We start from the raw sequence: 25,688 nt of genomic DNA, 5'->3' as shown, positions 1-25,688 counted from the left end.
TAGACCCCAGATCTCCTGACTTTTTGTCCCATGTTTTTTCCAGTGTAATCATAGCACCATAATAACATTTCACTTTTTTTTAAACACCTCTTTTAAGCTCTTCCAAAACCTTTATTTCATTTGATGATCATAACAACTTTGTCTGGTAGGCAAGATCAGCATTAATTTTCCCATTTGTCTGGTAAGGAAACCAAGGCTGAGAGAAATTAATGGCTTACCCAAACTGAACCACTAGTTTTGGGCTGAGCCAAGGCGAGAACTCAGGTCTTCCAACTCCTAGCCTTTGTTCTTCCACCTGATCTCATTGCCTTTCAGTGGTCAGATGAAACAAACTCCAGTGTACTGTGTATATATATGTTTTCTGTTCTGTCTTGGGCCAGGGTGATGGGGCTCTGGGGTGGGAAGTGGGTAAGTCCTTTTACTTTTAAGACAGTAATTAAAAATCTTTCTTTTCTCTCATAAGGGATCACAGGATGGTATCCTATCATTTTACCAGAAGATGGGACCCTGCTTCACGGCTTGGAGCTCATGCAGAAGATTGTGGGTGGTCTGGAGCTTTCAGTTTCCTTCACCCATCCTGGAGACAGAGAGCGGGTGTTGGAAGCTGCTGAGCTGTTGGGCTGGAGCTTTGAGAATAACCTGAAGGATCTTGTCAAGATGGATGAAACAGAGCCAGCCTCTGTCACCATCTCTACCCCGAGGCTCTGGCTGCCCATCCATTGCGTACTGCTTGCTGGCCAGAAGCACATTCATAAGAATACATATTGCTACCTCCGCTACAAGCTATATGATAACGAAGGCTTTTGGACCCCTCTCAAGAAGCCAAAGGAATCTACAAACAAAAAGCAGGTCATGGTTACTTTCAAGGCATCCAAAAGAGCAGAAGTCACTAGGGGCCCATCGCTGCTTTGGTACTTCAGGGAGGAGAGGTTAGAGATCCAAGTGTGGCGGGCTTATGGCAATGACAGTGTGGAGAGGCCCCACCAGACAGACAGCTGGATTGGCTCAGCCTATGTGGATCTGGCCAGACTTGGAGAGAGGTCAGCAAGGACACTAACTGTCAGTGGTAAGTGAAGAACCAGCCTTAGCTCTTGTGGTTTGAGTACCTGCTCTGTGACAAGCCCTGTGTGAGACGCCCTCTCAGATGTTATTTTATTTGATCCTCTCAGCAATCCTGTGAGATAGGTATCAGACCCATTTTACAGTCATGAAAATGGAGGCTCAGAGAGGTTGGGTAACTGCCCAGGGTCACAAGCTAGTAAGTGCTCATTCCATTCTTGCATGCCGCAAGATTAACAATAATTTAGTAATGCTTCTTGTAACTAAAGAGGTTTCAAAAAGAAAGGGGTCCACAGCTGCTTAAAAAAGGGCATTACCTAGTGACAGGATACCTTAGTGGAGTCATCACAGATCTCAGAACTGGCTCTTAACTTTGTAGCTTTAGAGTACATCCAAATTCATCATATTTTTGCACCTAACATAGTGCCTAGAACATTGTAAGCACTCAGTTAAATGTGTAAAATAAAAATGAGTGAATTTGGGACTCTACCTTTAACCACATGTATAAGAGTCTATATGATCATCTAGAAAGCTAGTTTTTTGTTGTGTTTTTTTTTTTGAGGAAGATTGGCCCTGAGCTAACATCTGTTGCCAATCTTCCTCTTTTTTTTTTTCCTTTTTCTTCCCCATAGCCTCAGTAGATAGTTGTATGTCATAGTTATACATCCTTCTAGTTTCTCTACGTGGGACGCCACCTCAGCATGGCTTGATGAGTGATACATAGGTCCACGCCCAGGATCTGAACTGGCGAACCCTGGGCCACCAAAGCAGAAGGGGCAAACTTAACCGCTACGCCACCAGGCCGGCCCCTAGGATGCTAGTTTTTTAAATACACTGAAAAGCATACCTGCTAATGAGACTAGGATATCCTTTCTTTCTGGTCAGCACATCTTGGAATTATTAAAAAATCTATATGATAATAAACTGGTTCACAAGGCAGAAAGGAAAAAGGTAACATTTTGCAAGTAGCACTATGTGCTAGATGCTTTTCTTTCAAACATTTATTCAGTACTTAATACATGTACTTGGCCATGAGAATTCAAAGATGAGTAAGAAGTAGTCAGTGAGCTTATAGTCTGGTGGGAGAATAGAATAGTAAATAAACAATTACAGTGAAGTGTAAGAACTATGGAAAAGATATTTTCAGTGGTGCTGTGGGAGCACAGTGATACAGCATCTCTTTGGTTCAAGGATGACATATCAGAGGAAGTCATGCTTGACCAGAGTTTCAAAGGATTTAGGAATAAGCCAAGAAAAGGGGGAAAGAAGGATATTCTAAACAGGGGAACATTGTGTGTGAAGACACGGAGGCGTGAAGCAGTTTGATACATTTTAGGCACTGTAAGTAATTTGGTACTGCTGGATCATAGGATACATAGGTTGGAAAATGATGGGAGATGAAGCTAGAGAGGTGGGCAAGAGTACTATGTTGAAGGCCTCTTCTAAGCAGAAAAGTTTGGACTTTTTTCTGAGAGCTATGGAAAGCTGTTATAATGGATTCTGAATAGAAGAGTGACATAGCTTTGCATTCAAGAAAAATAAGTCTAGCAACTATAATGCAGAATGAATTGGAGGTGGCCAGGCTAGATTGTTTACAAACATGATATTTAGTCATCTGAACATTCCTGTAAGGTTAGTTATTGTTTCCCCCACTACACAGTTGAAGAAACTTGTCACAATCCTATTTTAGCTCTGTTCACCTTATGCTCTGACCCTGTTGTTGAGCAGGTGGCCCAAGCTAAAGGAGGAGAACTGAGTATCTGGGTGATCATCCCAGATTCTCTGGTTCTCTCTGGACCTAGCAGGTTTAATTCTGGCTCTATTGAGCACCTCATCAAATGCCATGTGCCCTATTTTATCTGGGCTAGCCTAGAGTCACTTCAAAGAGACTGCAGAAAAAGTCCTGGAAGTGAGCAAAGCTCACTTGAACTAAAGGTCATAGAGACAGACTTTTAATTTTACTCTGCTGAGGAAAGTAAGTTTGAGACACCAAATTAGATTTAAAGATCATAAGAACTTAAGCACAGGTACCTCTTATTATTGAGGATACCAAAGGTGGCATTTAACTTTTCAGATCATCCATTTCCCCCATACTTCTCCACATCCCACCAGTATGAGCTTTTTATCCTCTTGTAAAAGGGCCTTATACAAGGCATGGCATTTGATGTGTTTGTTGAAAGTCAGTCCATCTAATCATCCATCCAACCATCCTGCCAAGTACTGTTAAGTTTTTTGAGGACAAAGATTTAACTATGTTGCTTTTGGGTCTCTTCCCTCCTCAGACTTGCCCTTATTTTCTGTTTGTGGTAATCATAATAATTTACACATTATATCAAGAAGAAAACAAGTTACCTAAAAACAGAAAAAGACAGGAAAGGTTCCATCTTATTACTATCTGTGAATCAATTAACTCCATTTTCCTGAATTGAAATGAGTCTAATGAAGCAAACTTTGAGATTCTGAAGAAACTATTTGTGCCTTCTGCTTTATAAATAAAATCTCATTTTAATATCCAGCAAGCCAGTAAAACTCAAATCCCTTGGTTTACATCTGCCACTTATTAGAAAAGTGATCTTGGCAGATTGCTTAACCTCTCTGAGATTCTGGCACATGAAAAACACTCAAGTGTTAATAGCCTTACTTTTCTTTCTTGTCTCCTTCTGCCACCACTTCTACTTCCCTTCCAAATGATCTTCAGGGCTACTGCCAGAACATATTTAGTTGGTGAAACAGGCTAAACTGAGTACCAGGGCAGCTTCCTGATGAGGAGAAGGCCTAAGAACAAGAGCCTATGGGACATGTGGAAGATAGGCTGCTCCTGATTTCACCAAATCTTAGACTTTTCAGAGGCCCAGAAGTCCTCTAAGTCTAGTTGCCCCTCAGCATGTGAATCCCTTCCACAACAGCTCTGGCTGATAGTCATTTGGCTTTGGCTTCAAATCAGAACTCTCACTACTTTCCATTATTGGAGATAATGTGTGTGTTGGGGGGAGGGGGAGTAAAAATTCTCACACTGTATACTAACTTCACAGTTTCTTTTGCAAATTGATGTATTGGGGCCTGTAGGCCTACCGAAGGAGAGAGGACCACAAGCACTCTCAGCGAGCATCTCCTCCAGAGTTAGAGAGTGTTCTTGGTTCCTGCTTACCTAGGCTTATTCTCCTCCATCCTCTTACAGGTGTGTATCCTCTATTTGGACGAAATGCCTCCAACCTATCAGGAGCTGCCTTGCGAGTTCATGTGGTTCTTTCCTCTCTTTCTCCACACCCTGGACCCACTCATGAGCTGGACTCCATGGACTGCAGCAGCCACAGTGAGTCTGAGCAGCTCCCCAGAAGGAATGATGAGATCCAGCTGTCTCTATCACCTGGCCACCAGAAGTCTCCTTCCTCCACCCAGGTCCCCTGCAACAGCACCACAGCTGAAGTCTGCCCAGCCCAGGAGGGCCCTACTGAATTGGATGGAACTTTTGCAGTCAGTATCCTGGTAGAAAGAGCCGTGCACCTGAGCTTGAAAGGTATGCTCTGCTCACTTATCCAGGAACATGTATCTGACTCCTCAGGCTATGGTCCTGTCTTCACAGATCTTTCAGATCATGGCAGGATCTGCAAGAACTGTTAACCGTCTTAATCAATAATCAGTATATTTTTCAAGCCTAAAGGTTTAAGCAACATGAAAGCTTTTCTGAACTTAAGTGGACCTTGTAAGTTATTGTAATTTTGCATATCATAAATTCCCCAGTCCAGAAACCTGAGTATCAGCTTAGGTACTTCTCTTTTCCTTATGCACCATCAAATCATCAGATCCATTAAATTGTTCTAGCTCTTAAATTTCTCTTAGATCTCATCCTTCTTTTCCATTACTACCAGCTCAGGCCCTGTGCATTTGTCCATAGTGCCAACAGTTCTTAACGCTGGATCCATAAAACCCCCAAGGAATCCAAGGATAAAAGTCAGGGTTGGTGGACTTGGATAGGAAAATAATTACATCTTACTTTTATTAACCTCTAACTAAAATTTAACATTTCCTTCAATTGTGAATGTAGGGAATAGACCCTGCTAATATTAACAGTATCTGTGATGTTGTCAACAATCGAAATCACAGGTGTTTTTGTATCACGTTGTAGTTATTGCAGGTACCTTGGAATATCATTTATACCTATCATTACTTCAAAATTACAGTAGTTATTAAACCTACAGTTAGATCTTGTTATGCATTAGTAAAGCACATATATCGCCACATCAGGAAGTTTTTTTAGTGTTTTGATAACTCTGCCAATATAATTTGATTTTTATGTAATCCTGTGTGTTTTATATTATGCATTTTAAAAAAAAAATGCTATTAAAAGAAGAGGCCCATAGACCTCACCAGATAGCCAAAGGAGTCCATGGCACAAAGCACCCCTGCCCTACCTTTATTCAGCCTTGTAATCTCCCCTAAAATTTTCCATTTGTCATTACCCTTCTCTTTCCCCTGGCTAATTCCAACTCCTCTCTTAAGGCTAAGCTTGAGTATCACTATTTACCAGAGAGCTTCCCTGACATAAGGGCCCTCCTCTATTTGCTGTCCTAGCACCTTGTTATCATAGCATATATCACATGGTACTGAAATTGTTTGCATGGTTTTCTTCTCCACTAGATAGGAGCTGTTTAAGAGCAGAGACCTTATCTCGTTCGTTCATTCATTATTCATTCATTCAACAACAAAACTTAGGTAGTATTTGCTATGTGCAAGCACTGTCCATGTGTTGGGGGTAAATCAATGAGCAAAACAGACAAAAATTGTGCCCTTGTGGAGCTTACATTCTAGTAGAAATGTGTTCCCAGCCAATAAGTTGTGTGTGTGTGTGACTTTGAAAAAGTTTATCCCTCTCTGTGTCTTGAATTTTTATCTGTACAAGGCTGGAATTAACAGTTCTGAGATGTGTGATGGCTGTGAGAGCCAGACAACCATAGCGTTATGAGTCCAGAAGGTTTCAATATACATCTTTTGGTTTGGCTTCACTACTTGGCTCCTGTCCTCTCTGTGTTGCCTCTCTCAGTTTGTGTTGTATGTCCTTATTGCTTTGAAATAGAAACAAAACTCATGCTCGTAGTAACTGTTGTTTATCTTTCATTCCTATTTCTCCCTATACACATCACCAATAGACATGACTTCTGGGATTATAAGCTTCCGTAATGATACCTGAGGTTCTCATCCTTCTCATAACCTTTGTGTATCAGAGACCTTGAAACATTTTATCTCAGGACAGAGTCTTCTCCAAAAATAGTCTTGCTTTGCTGTATTAAAGACACTGAGATCCCATATAAATAACAAAATTTGGAAACAATTTTTGATTTTTTAATTCCTCACCAAAGCAGTCCGTTTTTTGTGTGTGTGAGGAAGACTAGCCCTGAGCTACCATCCGATGCCAATCCTCCTCTTTTTGCTGAGGAAGACTGGCCCTGGGTAACATCCATTCCTGTCTTCCTCTGCTTTATATGGGACGCGGCCACAGCATAGCTTGACAAGCGGTGCGTCGGTCCGCGCCTGGGATCCGAATCTGCGAGCCCTGGGCCACCACCGAAGCAGAGCATGCGAACTTAACTGCTATGCCACCAGGTTGGGCCCAAGCAGCCTATTTTTGACAAGTCTGACATATAAAAACTGAATTTTTTAAAAGAGAAAAATCAATAAATTAATGAATTTAAGGATAGAACAAAAATACTTTTATTTTTGCAAAAGTTGTGTTTTTTGGTTATCACATTGAAAATAAAATGTAATGTACAAAAATATGGTTTACGTTCCATTTTAGAGCATGCCCCCATATTGCAAAAAACAAAATATTCTTATAACTTTTCAATTCGACAACAAGTTAACATTTTTGAAATATGGCTTGTCAAGGTAATTGACAATAATTTATTGATCATCTCCTTGTGCCAAGTTCTATTCTCATTTTTGTACATTAATTATCTCATTTAATCCTTACTACAAATGAGGTTATGGTATGAATAGATTACAGTACATACTCATTTTACAAAGGAGGAAACTGAAGCTCAAAAAGGTAAAATGCCCCAAGTAACACAGTTAACAAGCTCGCAGAGCCAGAATTTGAATCCAGCTATGTCTGGCTCCACAGCCTTTCCTCTGTATCATCCTGCCTCTCAGGTATGAGATACAGCTGTGTTTGTTGGTTAGTCCTGTCTACACTCTGTGTTTACCAGTCGTTCGAGCCCAGGGTGGGTATGTCTTGCACTCCCAGTCCTGTCCTTACACTGTGAAAATGGTAGTTCAATTCAGCAAGTAGTAAATCTGTCCCAAGCCAGTGCCAGGTACAGAAGGTGCAGAGCAAATGACATATAGTTTCTGTCCTCCAAAATTTGATAACCCAGTTAAGGGGATTAGCAGCTACATGTATATGAAGCAGAATGCTCTGAGGGCCAAAAGGGTAATATAATATATAGTGTTTAGAGAGCTTACAAATGGAGAAATCAGATATGTCTAAGAAATCAGGAGAACTATTTAGAATGAATAGGATTTCACAAAGTGGGAATGAAATTCCAGGTGGATATTTCAACTTGAACAAAGGTATTAAAGTGGGAAAGTATATGTTCTGGGCTTGCTTGGAGGGGACCTGGGGGATCATGATAGCAATTGGTCCTCTTTGGCTGGAACTGTTGGTCATTGCAAGGGAGCTAAAGGATGCCATGACGAGATAAATAAAAAAATTGCTGAGCCGTGGATGGCACAATGGTGGCTTTTCTCCAGCAGTGCTTGGCTTCCTTTCGCTTCCTACCGTCACAACCGACAAGTGATTCCCTTTGCTCATGCATCTTTCTTAACCTGGATTCCTTTCTCCCTTCCCCAGCTACAAACTCCACCTGGCATTCCTGCTCTTCCCCTCATTCACCAGCCCTCTTTGCTTTTTCTTGAATGTGTAGGCAGGTTGCTGCCTCGGGGCCTTTGGATCTGCTCTTCCTCTGCCTGGAGTATTTTTCGCTTCTGGCATATCTTTACTGAAATCACTTTGTCTCAGTGAGGCCTTCCTTGGCCATTTGTCTAAAACTGCAGCCCTTCCTCAATATTTTCTATCCATCTTTCCTGCTTTATTTTTGTCTGTAGGCTTGAACAGTGGTTTTTGTTTATTTTCTGTCTTTCCTAGAAGAATATAAGTCCTACAGAGACAGGGATTTTTTTATTTTTGTTTTATTTACTAGCTAAATTCCCAGCACCTAGAACTGCATCTGACACATAATAAGCGGTAAATATTTGTTAAATGTGGAAGTGGATGAATGTGAGGCCTTGCTCAAATGCCTTCTTCTCCTTAATACCTTCTCTGATTTCCTACTTTGCCTCTCCTGCAGGATTGTCGCTTATGGGGAATTTAACAAAGGAGAAGTCACAGAGATTAATAGATTTAACAAATACTTTTTAAGTTTCCACTGTATCCAATACAGAGTATAGGATCGTGGCCTTGTACACAGAAAGTTTCTGTTGCCTTTTCTCCATTCTCACTGCCACCATGCTTGTTCAGGCCTCAGAAACTTGGAATAATGGAATAGCCATCGGCATGCGTTTGTTGCTGCTTGCGATATTCTCTTTCAGTATCTAAGTGCTGCTTATGTGGCCTAATCAGTCTTTCCACCTCGTCTCACCGTTTCTTTCAATTTGCTTTTTGCTGATGTCCCATTCTCTCTCATACTACCAAGCCTTTGACCATGCTGTTTCCTCTACCTAGGATGCCTTTTTCCTCTCTTACTCAGCAAATGTGCTCCTCATCCTTCAAGAGTGGACTAAAGTGGCCACAGCACTTTGAAGCTTACTGACCACCCCTGTTAGCAGAAAACCTCCCTCTTGTGTTCTCAACACTTCCGCCTACCCGCCCCCCAACACACACTTTTCCCCCTTCATATCATTTATTACTCTTTACTGAAAATGTCAGTGTGTCTCTCCAAAAGCCCCGTTCCTTGGGGATGTGGCTTTTGTGTTATTTATTTCTGTATCCCAGTACCCTGATCTTCATGATGCAGCTAAGCAAACGTGATGTCCTCTTGTTTGTGAATATGATACTTAACACTTCTCTTGTTTCTGGCATGAGTTACAAATCTGTAAATCATTTGTTATTTGGCCTCTTTTTGTTTAGCCAGGTCAGAGCAAGCATCAGGGTGGACGCCTGACTTTCCGAGGTCTCTGTGGTATCCTGATTCTGACCCTTGCAATGATAAGCCCATGTCATCCTTCCTCCACATTTGTGTGTCAGTCAGGCACTGTGCTGGACCCTGAGAGTACAGACCTGCCATCACCCCTCTGAAATGTGCTTTCTAAATGATGGTGTAATAAAAAGAGTTCTGGAATGGGAGTCAGAAGACTGGGTTCTCGCCCTAGCTGAGCCATTAACTTGCTTTGTGACTTCGGGCAGACTCATTTTCATTTTCCTCAGCTGTAAAATGTGATGGTCATACAAGATCATCTCTAAGATTTTCTTCAGCTCTCATCTTCTAAGAATATGGAGCTGAAGGCAGTAGATGCCACTCTCTATGAGTTAGCTATGACTTGCCCAGCTTTTATGAAAATCATATAGTTGCTTCCTTAATATCCACATTGGCTTTCCTCCTGCCTTCAGCAGTGCTCTCGGTGTGTCTGTCCCTCATGCCTTGGAAGCCTCTTCCTTGAGGAGGGAAACAAATGGTTCCTTAGTACAAAGTTGCAGAGGATTCACAAGCAGCAGATTCACAAACAGCCCTGAATTGTGAGCTTTGCCCTGAGCAAAGCTTAAACCTGAGGCAGTGTGGTCCTCACTGTGGTCCTGGTTCTGAAATAAAAGAGCTTCTTGGATACTTTTGTTAGAAAAAAGCTCTGGGGAACCTTCCTTTAAGAATCAGCTTCAATGCTCTTAAGATTTGTGCATTTACACTAGACATGACAGGTGTCTCTAGCCCTGTCTTACGAATGAGGCAACTGAGGAACAGAGGTAAAGTGATTTGAGGTAATTTAAGTTATACTCAGTAAAAACCAAATCACCTTCAGTAGCATCAATCTTTAGAGGCTCTCTCTAACCTACCCAGGCAGGGTTAAGGGCCTCTCTGGGTTCCCACAGCCCCCTGTGCTTTTGGTATATAGTCTTTATCTTATCGAATTGTAATTATCTGTTTGTACCTGTCTCCCCCAGATAAGAATCAAATCTGACTCATCTGTGCATGTATACATAGAGGAGGTGTCAGTTAATGTTAGGTCAATGGAACTGACTGAGTTTTTGTGTGTGTGTGTGTGTGAGGAAGATCAGCCCTGAGCTAACATCCATGCTAATCCTCCTCTTTTTGCTGAAGACCGGCTCTGAGCTACCATCTATTGCCAATCCTTCTCCTTTCCGCGCCCCGCCCCCCAAAGCCCCAGTAGATAGTTGTATGTCGTAGTTGCACATCCTTCTAGTTGCTGTATGTGGGACGCGGCCTCAGCATGGCCAAAGAAGCAGTGCATCGGTGTGCACCCGGGATCCGAACCCGGGCCGCCAGTAGTGCAGCATAGGCACTTAACCACTAAGCCAGGGGGCCGGCCCTGACTGAGTTTTTATTAACATAGAAATTTGGACATTGCTTGAGGGAAAAGTTTCCATCCATTCACTCCAGGCCAGAGGGGGAGCTCTTCTTTTAACCAGATAGAGTTTATTAGAACTGTTGCAGTGGAAAAACCCTGGAATAAGAGTCAGGAAACCTGGCTGGATCTTTCAATTGCTAGTTAGCCAGGTGCATGACAAGCAAGCCACTTGACCTCTCTGCTCCTTGGTTTCCTTATTTGTAAAATAGGGATAGAGATACCCATCATGTGTGATTTGATTTTCAGGGATATTATCAGCACAAGTTTAGTGTGTAAGAAAACAGTTTGTAAGCTATCAAGTGTTATCTGAATATAAGGGGTTGTTATTTTAATGTCATTGAAACAATTATACCTTGCTTGATGCATAAAACTACTACTTTAATACTTATGTAAAACACAGGAAATTCAGTGAAAACTCTTAAAATGGCAAAGCTAGTTCACTTTAAATCATCTTAACTGCTCCCAATGTGTGTCCCAACCCTGCAGGAGGTATAGCAGCTTTCTTCTCTGCTGCCTCCCAGTCTGTTTCAGAACTTGACCTTTTCCAGAAATATAAACAGACCCAGCTGAATTTCCCCCCACAAGGGGAGAGCCAGGGAACCCTGGTAGAACTGCTTTCCCAAGCTGATTTCTTTCTCGCCTGCCTGTTTGGCTGAAAGGAGTATCTCTGTTCAAGAATGAGTAAGGAACAATTTTTTTCTAAAGTAAAAACAGTAGTTTTGTTTCAAGGCCTTTAGCAAATGGCAGCCTCAAAAATAATAAACCTCAGGAAGGGGGTGAGGGGAGTGGTATGAGAGAGAAATCTGAGCAGTATTGGTATATATCTAGAATGATAGAATTTTATCTTGGGAAGTGAGAATACATGTTTCCGACGAGGAAACTGATGCCCAAAGAGCCAGAATGAAGTACTCAGTGTGTCATGCTAAATTAATGGCAGAGTACATCAGAACCTAGGGATCCTGCCTCTCAGAACTGCCCTTGGTCCTCTCTGCTGATCTCTCAGAGCTTTCCTGACAGATGTTGCTGTCCTCTGTTGGTATGCACTGCAAGCAGACAACGCAGTTTCTCTCTTTTCTCCAACCCTGGCAACAGTCTATAGACAAAGGGCAGTGGGGAGTCTGCAGACCTTTAATAAGGGCCTTGAGCCTACTCTCTGCATTCAAAGAGCTCTCAGTCTAGTAGGGGAAACACAGATTATTACAGAATACTGTGGGAACTGCCAGCATAAAGGCAGATTATCTTTTTCTAGCTGTGAGGATTTATAACATTTTATTGGAAGAAATCAGTTGAGAAGTTTGAAACCTACTAAGGAAAGGGAGAAAGAGAGAGAGAGATGAAAGCTGTGTCAGGGAGAGTCTAGTTCCAGGAAACAACCCATTCCAGCCATTTTAAACAGAAAGGAGGGGCCGGTCCTGTGGCTTGGTGGTTAAGTGCGTGTGCTGCAATGCTGGTGGCCCGGGTTCGGATCCCGGGTGTGCATCGAGGCACCACTTCTCCGTCCATCCTGAGGCCGAGTCCCACATACAGCAACTAGAAGGATGTGCAGCTATGACATACAACTATCTACTGGGGCTTTGGGGGGAAAAAATAAAATAAATAAAAATCTTTAAAAACAGAAAGGAGTTTAGTATAGAATACTGGAAGTCATTGGAAGGGCTGGCTGGAGGAATGGGCACTAGGTTAAGCTCTCAGGAGAGAACCACTAGATCTTTTAAGTTCAGAATACAGTGCCAGAACTCTCATCATCACTATTACTATAGGGCCTCTGGACACTCAGGAACCAAACTCTGGAGCAGAAAACTCAATGTCATCCTTACTAGTAGTAAAAGCAGAGGGAAAAAGATGTCCTCTGCCTCATAGGTCTGCCTTCCAAATCTGTTGTAATGGAACCTAATTGATAGAGGCCAATTTGTATTTGTACTCTGGCTGCAAAAAAGTCTGGGAAATGTGGTTGTTACCCTCTCAATCTTTACAATAAAAGAATACAATACAGTAAAAGTACGTGGGGGTGGTTGCTGAGCAAGTCAGTCCATGTAAATACTGTTTTATTTCACTAAAACTTTTAAAGAGATAACTCACTAGAAAAAGGTACTATTAGTGCTATTCTATACATTTTACATTAGTAATGATGAGCATTATACTACTGATTTCCATTAGTTATTCTTTGCTTACTACCATTTTATTAGAATCATTTTTTCCTGCTTTTTCAAGAATATGCTTATAAACTGGTTTTGCCGTGTTGTAGCCAGTGGTTTTTTTGTTTTATTTTGTTCCTCTTATAGTTCTTCTTTGTATCTAATGCTCTTCCAATTCTAAGGCTTTTCTGCCGTCTAGTTAAGCCTTTCTCCAGGTCCTGCCTTGTTGGCAACTCGCATATGCCTCAGCTCCCTCCTGCCTCGCAGACACCACCAGGTCTCGCTTCTAAGGCTGGCATTTCTCGTCTTCCTCTTCAGTTCTCCTTCCCAGGACCTCCTTGCAGAATCTCCACTCGCTTTTCTCTCCTCATCACCCATTTTCTTTCTTTTTAGATTATTCCCAGTAAGACAGACTAGAAAGTAATGCCATCCAGTCTGGTTGTGTGCTCTGAGGTATTAGAAGTCACCAGATTAAATAAACATGACATCCATTTTTCACCAAGATTTGGGGGTAAAATATTGTTTTTAGTTTAAAGAAATAGGGCTATATTATGGAAGATGATATAAAATTCTCATGAATTTTTAGATAAAATACAAGCTTGCTAATAAATGTCATGCTTATTTGTTGCTCTTTCAAGGCAGAGGGAAACACTGCAGAGTTTAGTGTTTACTTTTCTCTGGATTATTGTTACATTGGTGGGACAGTTTGAAAAGAACTGGTCTACTCTAGTGGAAGTCTTTTGGTTGAGGAAAGTATATCAAAACAAAGTTGCAGGGGCCGGCCCCGTGGCTTAGCGGTTAAGTGCGCGCGCTCCGCTGCTGGCGGCCCGGGTTCGGATCCCAGGTGCGCACCGACGCACCGCTTCTCCGGCCATGCTGAGGCCGCGTCCCACGTACAGCAACTAGAAGGATGTGCAGCTATGCCATACAACTATCTACTGGGGCTTTGGGGGAAAAAAATAAATAAAATTATAAAAAAAAAACAAAAAAAAAAAACAAAGTTGCAGGTACTTCTGTTTCCCTAGAAGAAAGCTGAAATTGGAGCGATCTAACTGGGAGTATAAAGTTCAGTGATTCTGCCTAGAGAGTCAAGAGAGACTTCTCAGAGTAGATGGTGCTAGAGCTTATCTTTTAAAGGCTGCTTATCAAATGTTATACTGCTTGCAGAGGAGAGTAAAATCAGCAGTTCCTGAGTATGAATTTATTCATCAGATTGCTTTCTGTCCACGGGGACAGCCTGAGGTCTTTGGAAGAGTAGTTACTGAAAAGAGGAGCCCGATAGAGAAGGAGCAGGGTGGAGCCTCAAAGATTAACTTCACCTACAAGATGGAGTGGGAGTATGGATTTGGAGGAACCTTGAGCTAGACACGTAGAAAGAAGACAAACCAATTAGAATCCACATACAGAATGTGTTCCTCTGGATCACATAAATCAAGTTTAAGACATACTTATTTTCTTCTATTCTTTTTTCTTCTCTTCTCTTGCCTTCATCTGTAATCCTGACATTCATAGCATTTTAGAGCTGAAGGGGATCTTATGGAGTATATAGAGTCTATATTATATAGAATCTCCATCATTCAGCACTGTTCAAAAGAACTTTGTATTGTAATAGAAATGTTCTGTATCTTTACTGTCCAGTATGGTAGCCACTTGCCACATGTGGCTCTTGAGCACTTGAAATGTGGCTAGTGCAACTAAGGAACTGAATTATTTATTTATTTATTGGTTTTTTGTTGTTGTTTTTTGGTGAGGAAGATTAGCCCTGAGCTAACATCTATTGCCAATCCTCCTCTTTTTGCCGAGGACGATGGCCCTGGGCTAACATCTGTGCCCATCTTCCTGTAGTTTATATGTGAGACACCTGCCACAGCATGGCTTGACAAGCAGTGTGTAGGTCCACGCCTGGGATCTGAACCTGCGAGCCCCGGGCTACCGAAGCAGAGTACGCGAACTTAACCACTACGCCACCAGGCCGGCCCCAGGAACTGAATTCTTAATCTTCTTTAATTATCATTAATTTAAAATTAAGTAGCCACAATGTGGTCATTAATTTAAAATTAAGTAGCAACAATGTGGCTAGTGGTTGTCTTATTGGACAGCTCACTTAGACTAGTATCATCATCCTTTTTCATTGTACATTGTTTTAAGAGAAAATAAGTGACTGAGTTTCCCACATTGGAAACCTGATCTTGTAAAAATTAACACCAGCACAGTAGTCAGTGTTTTCTGTTTGTTAACTCGATTATAGAGGCAGTTTAGGAGATGGCTGAGAGCTTGGACTCTAGAGCCAGAATGCTGGAATTTGACTCTCAGTTCTACTATTTAATAAATGTGTGACCACTTAATAAATGTTTACTCTCTCTGCACCCCAATTTTTTCATCTATATAATGGGAATAATAATACTACCTGCCTCATAGGGTTGTTGTAGGATTAAAGGATTTAATACATGTATAGTACTTACAACAGTACCTGGCACACAGTAAGTGATATGTAAGTTTTACCTGCTATTATGATTTATTTTTAATTCTTACAACAGCTTAGGAGGTGTATCATATGCCCCATTTGAGGAAGCTGTGGCCTAGATAGGCCTGCCCAAGGCTACACAGAATGTATATGGCAAAGCTGATAATTGATCATCTGACTACTCATTGTAGTTCTATCTTTTCCTCTCAATCCAGTGTTTTCCATCATTCCACAAAGTACAAGGAGATGGGAGAAGGCATTTCTCACCTGGCAATATTTACAAACTGAACCTGACAGTTTCAGTAGCAGAAAGGACACTGGAAACATTTCAGATACAGGAAATAGCTTGAGCAAAGACCTAAAGATAGGAGAGGGCTAGGAATGGTCCTGCTTGTACCTGTATAAGGGGAGGCTTCCAACACATTCTTTTTAGTACCCTAAAGTACAGTTACTCCTACTCTGTTCTATTTCAGGGAGCCCCTTGACAGAGCGGAAAGTGTCGATACCTAGTTGTTGTGTATCCTTTGCAACAGCTGATGAGCCATCTCCTGTCTACACCCCAGTGGTTGAAAACACACATTCTCCCATCTGGAATTTTCAACAGCAATCAAGGTTTGTATTTTATGGTGTTCCATCAGCCTTCCAGAATCTGCTTTTTGTTCCAAGAGACAAACTCAGAGTGAGGAATATAACAGACACAATAATATTGAGCAGACCTGGAAATGCTTTTCTTATCAAGCAGTTATTTCATCCTAGTGCTTATAAATTCACAGCTAGCAGTGGTTTAAAGGTTTTGTTTTGGTGGTTTTTAACTCTGCTCGTTATAGCTCAAAAATTATTCATTGAGGACCTCTTATGTGCCCCACTCTGTTCTAGGCACTGAGAATTAAAGATGATTAAGATAGTCCCTACTATTGAGGAGTTCATGGTCTACTTGGGAAAAAATACAAATAAAAAATTACAATAGTACATGACAAGTGCTGTAGGAGAAGTAAAAATGATGCTAGTGGAGCTTAGAAAGATTATTTAGGCACCAGGGAGTTCAGGAAGGCTTCTTAAGTACAACACCTCAGCTAAGTATGGAAGAATGTATACAAGTTATCTAGGTGAAGAAGACAGAAAGAACAAATCTCAGAAAAGCTGTGGATTATACATCCTTGGAAAAGATTTCTGGTGCAGTGGAAAGAGCCTGGGCTTTGGAACTAGAGAGACTTGGCCTCCAACCCCATCTCTGTCATTTACTAGCTGTGTAAACAAGTTACATTACATCTCTGAGCTTCGGCCTCCACGTCTATAAAGGGGAATAAATCACAGGGTTACTGTGAGGTCAAAATTAGATGTTATTTAGAAAAATTACCTCATGATATATAGTAGGTACACAACAAATGTTAAGTCTCCTTTGGAAGGCTCAAAAAATCAGAGGTGGAGTTCTATTGGTCATGTTGCAGTGCGGCTCAAAGGTAGGGGACTGGCATAGAGGCCCACTGCTGGGGTGCAGGGCTCATACTACCTTTTCTTCTGTTACCTGTTTCATCATTATTAAAGTGTGAGTTCTGGGGGCCGGCCTGGTGGCATAGTGGTTAAGTTAACGTGCTCCACCTTGGCAGTCCAAGGTTCGTGGGTTCAGATCCCGGGCGCGGACCTACATACCGCTCATCAAGCCATGCTGTGGCGACATCCCACATACAAAACAGGGGAAGATTGGTACAGATGTTAGCTCAGGGCCAATCTTCCTCACCAAAAAAAAAAAAAAAGTGAATTCTGTTACTGTTTATTGTTACCATTATTTTTGCACTGCATCTTATAAAGTTTAATTCCTGTCCACCAACACTAGCCACACCACATGGTGTCTGATCTGCTCTCTGATCACAGTGTTTATGTACCTAATTGAGTCTCAACAGTTGCTCACATGTTCAGTGTTTTGAAATTTGAGAGGCTGACCTAGGTCAGGAGCTAGAACTGCAGTGATGACAACTCAGTACTATCTGTGGTGAGCCACTGGAAATTATAGAAATTCTGGCCATAGTGGCCAGGGTACTTTATCTAAAGTATCAAATCTGCCTCAAAAAGCAGGAGACCAGAGGGCTGAGCTTCTAATTAAGTCTCTTGGTTTTCCCTGGTTCTCCATCTTGCTCATCTGGAGCAGTGGTACCTGGTTTGGAACTCCCCAAATCTTTGTAGTTTAAAACTGTATAATTCACTTCATATAAAATATATTAGAGGTGCTCAGTGAATTCTACATCGACTTCTTTATCTGGCGTGAAAAGAAGTACTTTCTTATTTTGGTGCCTTATCTCTGCACAGTATGGCTTTAGAGTCAGGCAAACTAGGGTTCAAATCCTAGCTCTGCCACTTACTGACTCTTATGTAACCTTGAGCAAATCACTTCACCTCTCTGAGCCCAGCTTCCTCGTCTATAAAACAGGGATAATAATGCCCATCGTCATAGGTTTTTGTCCAGTTTACATGTATATGAAACACTTGGCACCATGCCTGGCCCAAGGTAGACACTCAATAAATGTTCCTTTTCCCCTCTTCCTCCCTTTTCACCCTTCCCCCACCTACATGGCACAAGAAGATTCTTTTTTTTTTTTTTTTTTTTTGTGAGGAGATCAGCCCTGTGCTAACATCTGCCAATCCTCCTCTTTTTTTGCTGAGGAAGACTGGCCCTGGGCTAACATCTGTGCCCATCTTCCTCCACTTTATATGGGACGCTGCCACAGCATGGCTTGACAAGCGGTGCGTCGGTGCGGGCCCGGGATCCGAACCGGCGAACCCCAGGCCGCTGCAGCGGAGCATGCGCACTTAACCACTTGCACCACCAGGCCGGCCCCAAGAAGATTCTTTACCTACTCCAATAAGACTATTCGTTACATGGTGAGGAGCTCCCTTTCCACACTCCCTACCTTGTCTTGAGAAACCGAGTTTAAATGTTGCAGATACTGCTGGAGTTAAAGTACTGCATCAGGGGAGCCTGTTTTCAAGTCGTGGCAAGTTACTTCCCTCTCTGAGCTTCCATCCCCTCATTTTAACTGTAAAGATAAAAATATATCCTGGAAGATGACTATAAAGATGAAATGAAAGTGTTAGGAAAATGCTTTGCAATCTACAAGATACTCTTCAAATCTAAGTTTCATACTACAGAAGCTTCCTACACAGTTAATTTATGGTGGTTGTTTTTCTTAATAGGCTATCAAAAGAGCTACTTTTGGACCCACAACAAACTCTGGTCTTCAAAGTTTGGCATAAAGGAGGTATGAACTCTATTCTGTGAATATCTGTCTGGTTGTTCAAATGAGCTCACATCCTGTTGACAAATTGCCAATCCTTTTCTTTTTTGAACCAAGTGAAACAATAGCACTGATGGTGCCAAAATCCTATCATTTTGTTTGACTACCTGCTTAGTGCAGAAATCCAAGTACATTTGAATCTTTCCAGTTGTATCTCAACAATCAGAATGTACAGCCTGCCATACACAGGTGATTTATCCCCCTCTCTGTGTGCTATTATGCCTTCTGTTCACCCTAGCATTTTCAGACAGTACACAAAACTAGAGTCTCACAGGTTGTCCTTCCTTGTTTTAAGAACCTCCCAAGACAGAGGTGCTGACATCGTGGTCCTTGAACGTGGTTTTACGCAGCTGCCGTTTATTAAGAGGCATAATACAACAGCATTAAGAGCACAGACTCTGAAGCCACACTCTCTGGATTCAAATACCAGTTCTGCCCTTATAAAGTAGTGTGACCTTGGATGAATCAAGCTCGTTTTGTACCCTATTCTGGTTTTCCGTGGGGTTACTTGTCTTTCTTTTGTGATTTGTGTCACTTTTGTTCTGAATTAAGTAAAATACATATGTATGTTATAGAGAATTTGGAAAGTACAAGTATAAATGAGAAAGATGCAATTCTTCATAATTCCAAGGGTGATGGTCTTTCAAATGTTTTCTTTTAAGACCCACTGCCTTGAGGAAAATCACTGAGACATGATAACCTAGGGAGAAGAACAGGTGTTTCTTATGTTTGAGGGATGTTTTCCAGTTGTCTATATCAAGAGGACAAAACTCAACCCTGCTCGCTTTTCCCTGCCATACTGAAAGAGAATTCATGATAGTGAAAGCAGGCTGTGGTTGCCAATCTCTCTCACCTCATTATCTGTCCTCTGTGTTGATTTTGGAGTCACTGAACCCCCAGTCCCCTGAATCAGCTTCTCTGTGTGCAGCCTCTAATCTCAGCTGTAGGACATGCCCAGCCACACTGCCCAGCTCTTCTCTTTCCCCCACAGATGAGGAGAGGGTGATCGGCTTTGCCTCTGTGGACCTCTACCCACTTCTCGCTGGCTTCCAGTTTGTCTGTGGCTGGTACAACATCACAGACTTCCGTGGAGAGTGCCGGGGGCAGATAAAAGTTGCTATCTCCCCTTTGGAGAGTTTGATGCACTTCAAAGAAGAAAGGCAAGCAAGATGTGGAGTGGAATCCCCAGGATCACTGGTATGTATCCTGATTCACATCCTTAACCAATAACAGTTCAACTGAGCAAAACCTATAAGAAGATCCTTTACAGGTGTTTGCTGCATTCCAGCTTACAGACCTATTATATGTTTATGTCTCACAACAACCTCATGACCTATTTGGGATGATAAAAATGTTCTGGAATTATGTAGTGGTGATGGATGTACAACTCTGAATATACTGAAAACCACTAATTGAACACTTTCAAAGCGTGAATTTTATAATACATGAATTACATATCAGTTTTTAAATAAAATAAGATTAGTTACAATGTGGAATCTGAAACCATACTGGTTGAACTTTTAAAAACTCTGTTACATTAAAATTATTGCTCTATCATAAAAATAAAATTAAAAGAGAGAATGGGAGGAGGAGAATTGACGACAGTAAGTATAGACAACTCTTTCAAGGAGTTTAACTCTAAAAGAAAGGAGAATTTTTCCAGACTGTCCCAGGTAGGGGAACTCTATCAAGGTACAGACTCTGTTTTATCCATCTCTTTATCATGCATACCTGGCCCAGGGTCTGGCAGAGTGGACATTAGTAAATATTGAATGAATGAATGAATGAGAAAATAACAGAGAGTTAAGCAGTCCCTATATAGGAAAGTCTTTTCTTCATATCAACCCTGGTAGTCATGAGACAAGAAATAAAATAGCCAGATTATCCTCACATGTAAAGTAAATGTAAGATGATGTCCAGCCGGGAGTTCACAAACTAGCTGGAGGAACAAGAGCATAAATATAGATAAAGCAACTAAAAAGCAATCTGATAGTATAGTCTGTAAAATGGGGATAATAATAGTACCTGCCTTATAAGATTGTGAGGTTTAAATGAGAAAATGCATGTAAATTGCTTAGTACAGTGTTCAACACAGAAAATACTCAATAAATTATATTTATACACATGCAGTAAATTTTACAAATTTATTTATACTGCTTTGTTCCAAAAGGATTTGTGGTGACAAGTGTACCATTTTTCTCATTGTTTCTGCAGATCACAACGTACAGCTCCTTTTCCTTCCCTGCCTCTGATATGGATGCTGCATTCCCCAGCCACATTGCAAGACAGACTCCAGAACAACTGGCTCACACCTCTTCAAAGGAGCTTGATTTCTCCTCTCCTCGGAGGTGAGTGATTTCTTGATGGGAAGAAATGGAGTCAAAGAGTGGAAGTGTGCGACCTGGCTTGTCATTTCTCTTTCCTTTATTAGAGGAAAAAACTAGAGACAGGGAAAGAGCTTTGTTGACCTTCTGTCACAACCATTGGGAACCCCAAGATCCTATGAAAACAAAGTTTTTATAAGATAGGAACTAGAACTTTTACTACTATCAAAAGGTTAGCTTCAGTGCAAGTGACACTTTTCTCTATTCCTCAGAGGCCTTTAACCTTCATCTCTAAAATCAGTCATCAGCTAGGTGAGAAACATATCATGGTCTTTTCCCTCCCAAACCTATATGCCACGGTATTTTGTAAGCAGCAGTTGGCCCATCCTTTTCACCAAGCCAACCAGAGATATGCATATGGATATCAGGGCTAGCACGTATTCCATCCTGTCAAAGGGCAGAGTCTAAAATTAAGATTGCTTCTTTCCACCCTACTCCTTTCCAGGCCCTAGTGCTATTTGGCATCCCCCTGCCTCCACCAGTCTTTCCCATGTCTTTCTCTCCACCTTGGGGATAAGGCAAGGGGTCTTCCCCTACAACAGTCACTCCTACAGCAGCAGTTACTGAGTAGACCCTTTATTCCAAGAAAGATGCTCTCTAATACTGCTTAGCCACTCAAAGACCCCTTTCAGTGTTATGTAGCTTTCTACCTGCTCACCACATGAACAGAGCCTCTGCCCTCTGTATAAAGGGAACCCATGTGTCTGTCAAATCCTAGATCCCAGGTTTGGGTAATTTCTCTGTCATCTGTTTTGTAGGTGTTACTTTGACCATAGCCAGTCAGTGAGACATATGAGTAGGGTGAGGGTACTGGTACAAGGATAGAAGTATAGACCAATGGCGAGGCCACTATTTAGTAATTGTCGAAGCTAAAGGTTTAGTGGTTTGCTCTTTGTCCACATAAAAATGTTCCTGTTCCCACTTCAAAAGAGCCATGTCAAAATGACATATTCTAATCCAGCCATCCATCCAAGACTAGCCAAATCATGGTATATTCATACAACAATAGTATTTTTGAATACTACTCAAAACTAAAAAGAAAGGCAATATTGGTATATAACAAAGTGAATCTCAAAATAATTATGCTGCTGGGGCCAGGCCCACGGCCGAGTGGTTCAAGTGCTGCACTCTCTGCTTCAGTGGCCCAGGTTCATGGGTTCGGATCCCAGGCATGGACCTACTCCACTTATCAGCCATGCTGTGGAGGCATCCCACATACAAAATAGAGGAGGATTGGCACAGGTGTTAGCTCAGGGCTGGTCTTCCTCAAGCAAAAAAACAAAAAAAAGAGGGAGATTGGCAACAGATGTTAGCTCAGGGCAAATCTTCCTCCCCCAAAAAAAAGAAAAAAAAATAATGATAATAATTATGCTGACAGAGTGAAGCTAGGCTAAAAAGAGTACATTGTATATGATTCCATCCAAAATTCTAGAAAATACATAGTAATCTGTAACGACAGAAAGAAAATCAGTGGTTGCATAGGGACAAGGCAGGATGAATGGAGTAGGAAGGAGGGAGGAAATTACAGAAGACAAGAGGAAACTGTTAGCAGTGATGGAAATGTTCATTACCTTGATGTGGTAAGGTTTCCTTAGATGTACACATGTCAAAACTCATCATTTTGTACACTTTAAATATGTGAAGTTTATTATATACCAATTATACCTTAGTAAGGCAGTAGTTCTCAAACATTTCCGCTTCAAAACCCCTTTATACTCCTAAAAATTATTGATGACCTCAAAGAGGTTTGTTTATATATCTATCAATTTTTACCATATTAGAAATTTAAATGAGAAACTTTTAAAACATAATACACAAAATCAATTGTGTGTCTATACATCAGCAATGGATAATCTAAAATGAAATTGAAAAAACAAATTCTGTTTACAAAAGCATAAAAAAGAATAAAATACTTTATGGGCCAGCCCTGTGGCTTAGCAGTTAAGTGCGCACGCTCCGCTACTGGCGGCCCGGGTTCGGATCCCGGGCGCACACCGACGCACCGCTTGTCTGGCCATGCTGAGGCCATGTCCCACATACAGCAACTAGAAGGATGTGCAACTATGACATACAACTGTCTACTGGGGCTTTGGGGAAAAAAAATGAGGAGGATTGGCAATAGATGTTAGCTCAGAGCCGGTCTTCCTCAGCAAAAAGAGGAGGATTAGCATGGATGTTAGCTCAGGACTGATCTTCCTCACAAAAAAAAAAAAAAAAGAAGAAGAAGAATAAAATACTTTAAAAAAATTTAACAAATAAAGTACAAAACTTACTCTGTGAAAACTACAAAACATTGTTGAATGAAGTTAAGGAAGGTCTAAATAAATGGAAAAACATCTCATGTTCATGGATTGGAAGACTTAATATTGTTAAGATGACAGTACTCTCAAAATTCATCTACAGATTCAATACACCGTCTATCACAATCCCTGCTGGGCAAGCTAGTTCTAAAATTCATATGGAAATTCAAGGAGCACAGAATAAAAAAATCTTGAAAAAGAACAAAGTTCCTGATTTCAAAACTTACTACAAAGCTACCGTAAACAACACAGTGTGGTACTGGTATAAGGATAGAAATAGAGATCAGTGCAATAGAGTTGACAGTCTAAAAGTAAACCTATGTGCCAAGGATGCCAAGATGTCAAAGGTGCCAAGATGGTTTAATGAGGAAAGAATAGTCTTTTCAACAAATGGTGCTGGAGCAACTGTATATCCACATGCAAAAGATTGAAGTTGGACCCCTTCCTCACACTGTATACAAAAATTAACTCCAAATGGATCATGTATCTAAATATAAAAGCTAAAACTATAAAACTCTTAGAAGAAAACATAGGAGTAAATCTTCATGACCTTGGATTAGGCAATGATTCCTTAGATATGACACCAAAAGAAGAAGCAACAAAAGAAAAAATAAATTGAATTCATCAAAATTAAAAACTTTCATACTACAAACAATACCATCAAGAAAGTGAAAAGACAACTCACAGAATGGGAGAAAATATTTGCAAATCATAGATCTGATAAGAGACTTGTATCCAGAATATATAAAGAATTCTTACAACTCAATAATAAAAAGCAAATAACCCAATTAAAAATGGGCAAATGATCTGAATAGACATATCTCCAAAGAAGATATACAAATAGCCAATAAGCACATGAAAAGATGCTTGACATTATTAGCCATCAGGGAAGTATAAATGAAAACCATAATGAGCTGTTACTTCACACCCACTGGGATGGCTGTAATCAAAAAGACAAATATTACGAGTGTTGGGGAGGATGTGGAGAAATTGGAACCCTCATACATGGCTGGTGGGATTTTAAAATGGTGCAGCTGCTTTGGAAAACAGTCTGGCAGTTCATTAAAAAGTTAAACATAGAGAAACCATATAATCCAATAATTCCACTATTAGGTATATATCCAAGAGAAATGAAAACATAAGTCCACACTAAAACTTGTACACAAATGTTTGTAGCAGCATTGTTCCTAATAACCAGAAAATAGAAACAATCCAATGTCCATCAATTAATGAGTAGATAAGCAAAATGTGATATATCTCTGCAATGGAAAATTATTCAGCCATTGCAAGGAAGTACTGATATATGCTACAATATGAATGAAGCTTGAAAACATTACACTAAATGGAAGAAGCCAGCTACAAAAGATCACATATTGTATGATTCCGTTTATATGAAATATCCAGATTAGGGAAATATATAGAGACAAAAAGTATATTAGTGGTTGCCTTGGGCTGGGAGGTTTGGGTGAGGGTTGAGGGGAGAGGAGGAAATGTGGAATGATTGCTGATGGGTATAGGGTTCTTCTTGGGGTGATGATAATGTTCTAAAATTGATTGTGGTGATGGTTGCACAACTCTGTGAATATACTAAAAACCATTGAATTGTACACTTTAAATGCATGAATTGTATGATATATGAATTATATCTCAGTGAAGCTGTTATTTAAAAAGAAGAAGATTATTGCTGGGGTCAAGCTTTTAAACACCATGCTAAGGAATTTGAAATTTGTTCTATAAATAAAAAAGAGAAACCAAGCTAGAAAGGAATGATGGTGATTAAATAGGTTAGTACGTGTTGAATGCTTAGAACAGTGCTTGACACATAATAAGGACTCCATAAATATTGTTGTTCTTGTTATTCTTATTTCAGATCTGTGTTTTTAAAAATCACTCAGGCCATAATGTGGAGAATTTATTAAAGGGGAATGGGTAAGACTGCAGGATTGTTTGAGAGACAGTTGTAATCCCAACTAGAGTTAATGATACCATAACTGTGGTTATGGGTATGGATTTACAATAGCATTTCAGGAGGGTGATTTGTTATTGTCACAGTAGGATTTTTCTCATTGGTTGGGAATTTATTTTGCCCCCATTTATTCCTGACAGAAGCAATACTGCGAGAAGCCAGGCATCACGCCATGAAGAGCATGTGCAGAACATCCGCCGATTTCATGAATCCCTGCAGCAGGGAGAGGCAGTCTTGCCAAGTGATGACAAACTAACGACTTCACCCTTGTCCTCTCATACATCCATTCTGACTTCTCTCAGGTGAGGCCCTCTGCCGAGAAAAGGCACAGGAAACCATAGTGGAGCACAAGGTGAATGGGCAATGGCCATCTGCAATACTGCTTTTCCATCAGCTACCACTGCTCGGGGAGGTTTAGTAGGGACTGTCATGCATGTTAGTGTCGAATTGGAGCCTGGAGCCTTGCAGGATTCCTCCTAGGTGAATCTTTCTCAGCTTGGGGCCTTCTGTTCCTTCA

General features: G+C 41.0%; 1 protein-coding gene across 6 annotated transcripts in view; it reads left to right on the top strand.

Moving 5' to 3' along the window:
* C2CD3 (C2 domain containing 3 centriole elongation regulator) overlaps positions 1-25,688 on the top strand; it is a 123,160-nt gene that overhangs the window by 69,012 nt on the left and 28,460 nt on the right. For all 6 annotated transcript variants that reach the window (XM_087433443.1, XM_087433445.1, XM_087433444.1 and 3 more), the window contains 7 exons: positions 464-1,066; positions 4,238-4,576; positions 15,705-15,843; positions 18,421-18,485; positions 19,513-19,718; positions 20,736-20,869; positions 25,312-25,473. In XM_087433443.1, the coding sequence (XP_087289569.1) occupies positions 464-1,066; positions 4,238-4,576; positions 15,705-15,843; positions 18,421-18,485; positions 19,513-19,718; positions 20,736-20,869; positions 25,312-25,473 (1,648 nt within the window). The remainder of the gene's footprint in view (positions 1-463; positions 1,067-4,237; positions 4,577-15,704; positions 15,844-18,420; positions 18,486-19,512; positions 19,719-20,735; positions 20,870-25,311; positions 25,474-25,688) is intronic.

The sequence above is a fragment of the Ceratotherium simum genome, chromosome 7 (genome assembly GCF_057802395.1).
Source record: "Ceratotherium simum simum isolate JZ-2026a chromosome 7, ASM5780239v1, whole genome shotgun sequence".
In the NCBI taxonomy this organism is placed as follows: domain Eukaryota; kingdom Metazoa; phylum Chordata; class Mammalia; order Perissodactyla; family Rhinocerotidae; genus Ceratotherium; species Ceratotherium simum.
The sequence above is the reverse complement of the archived record's forward strand: the minus strand, read 5'-3'. Positions and strand labels throughout refer to the sequence as shown.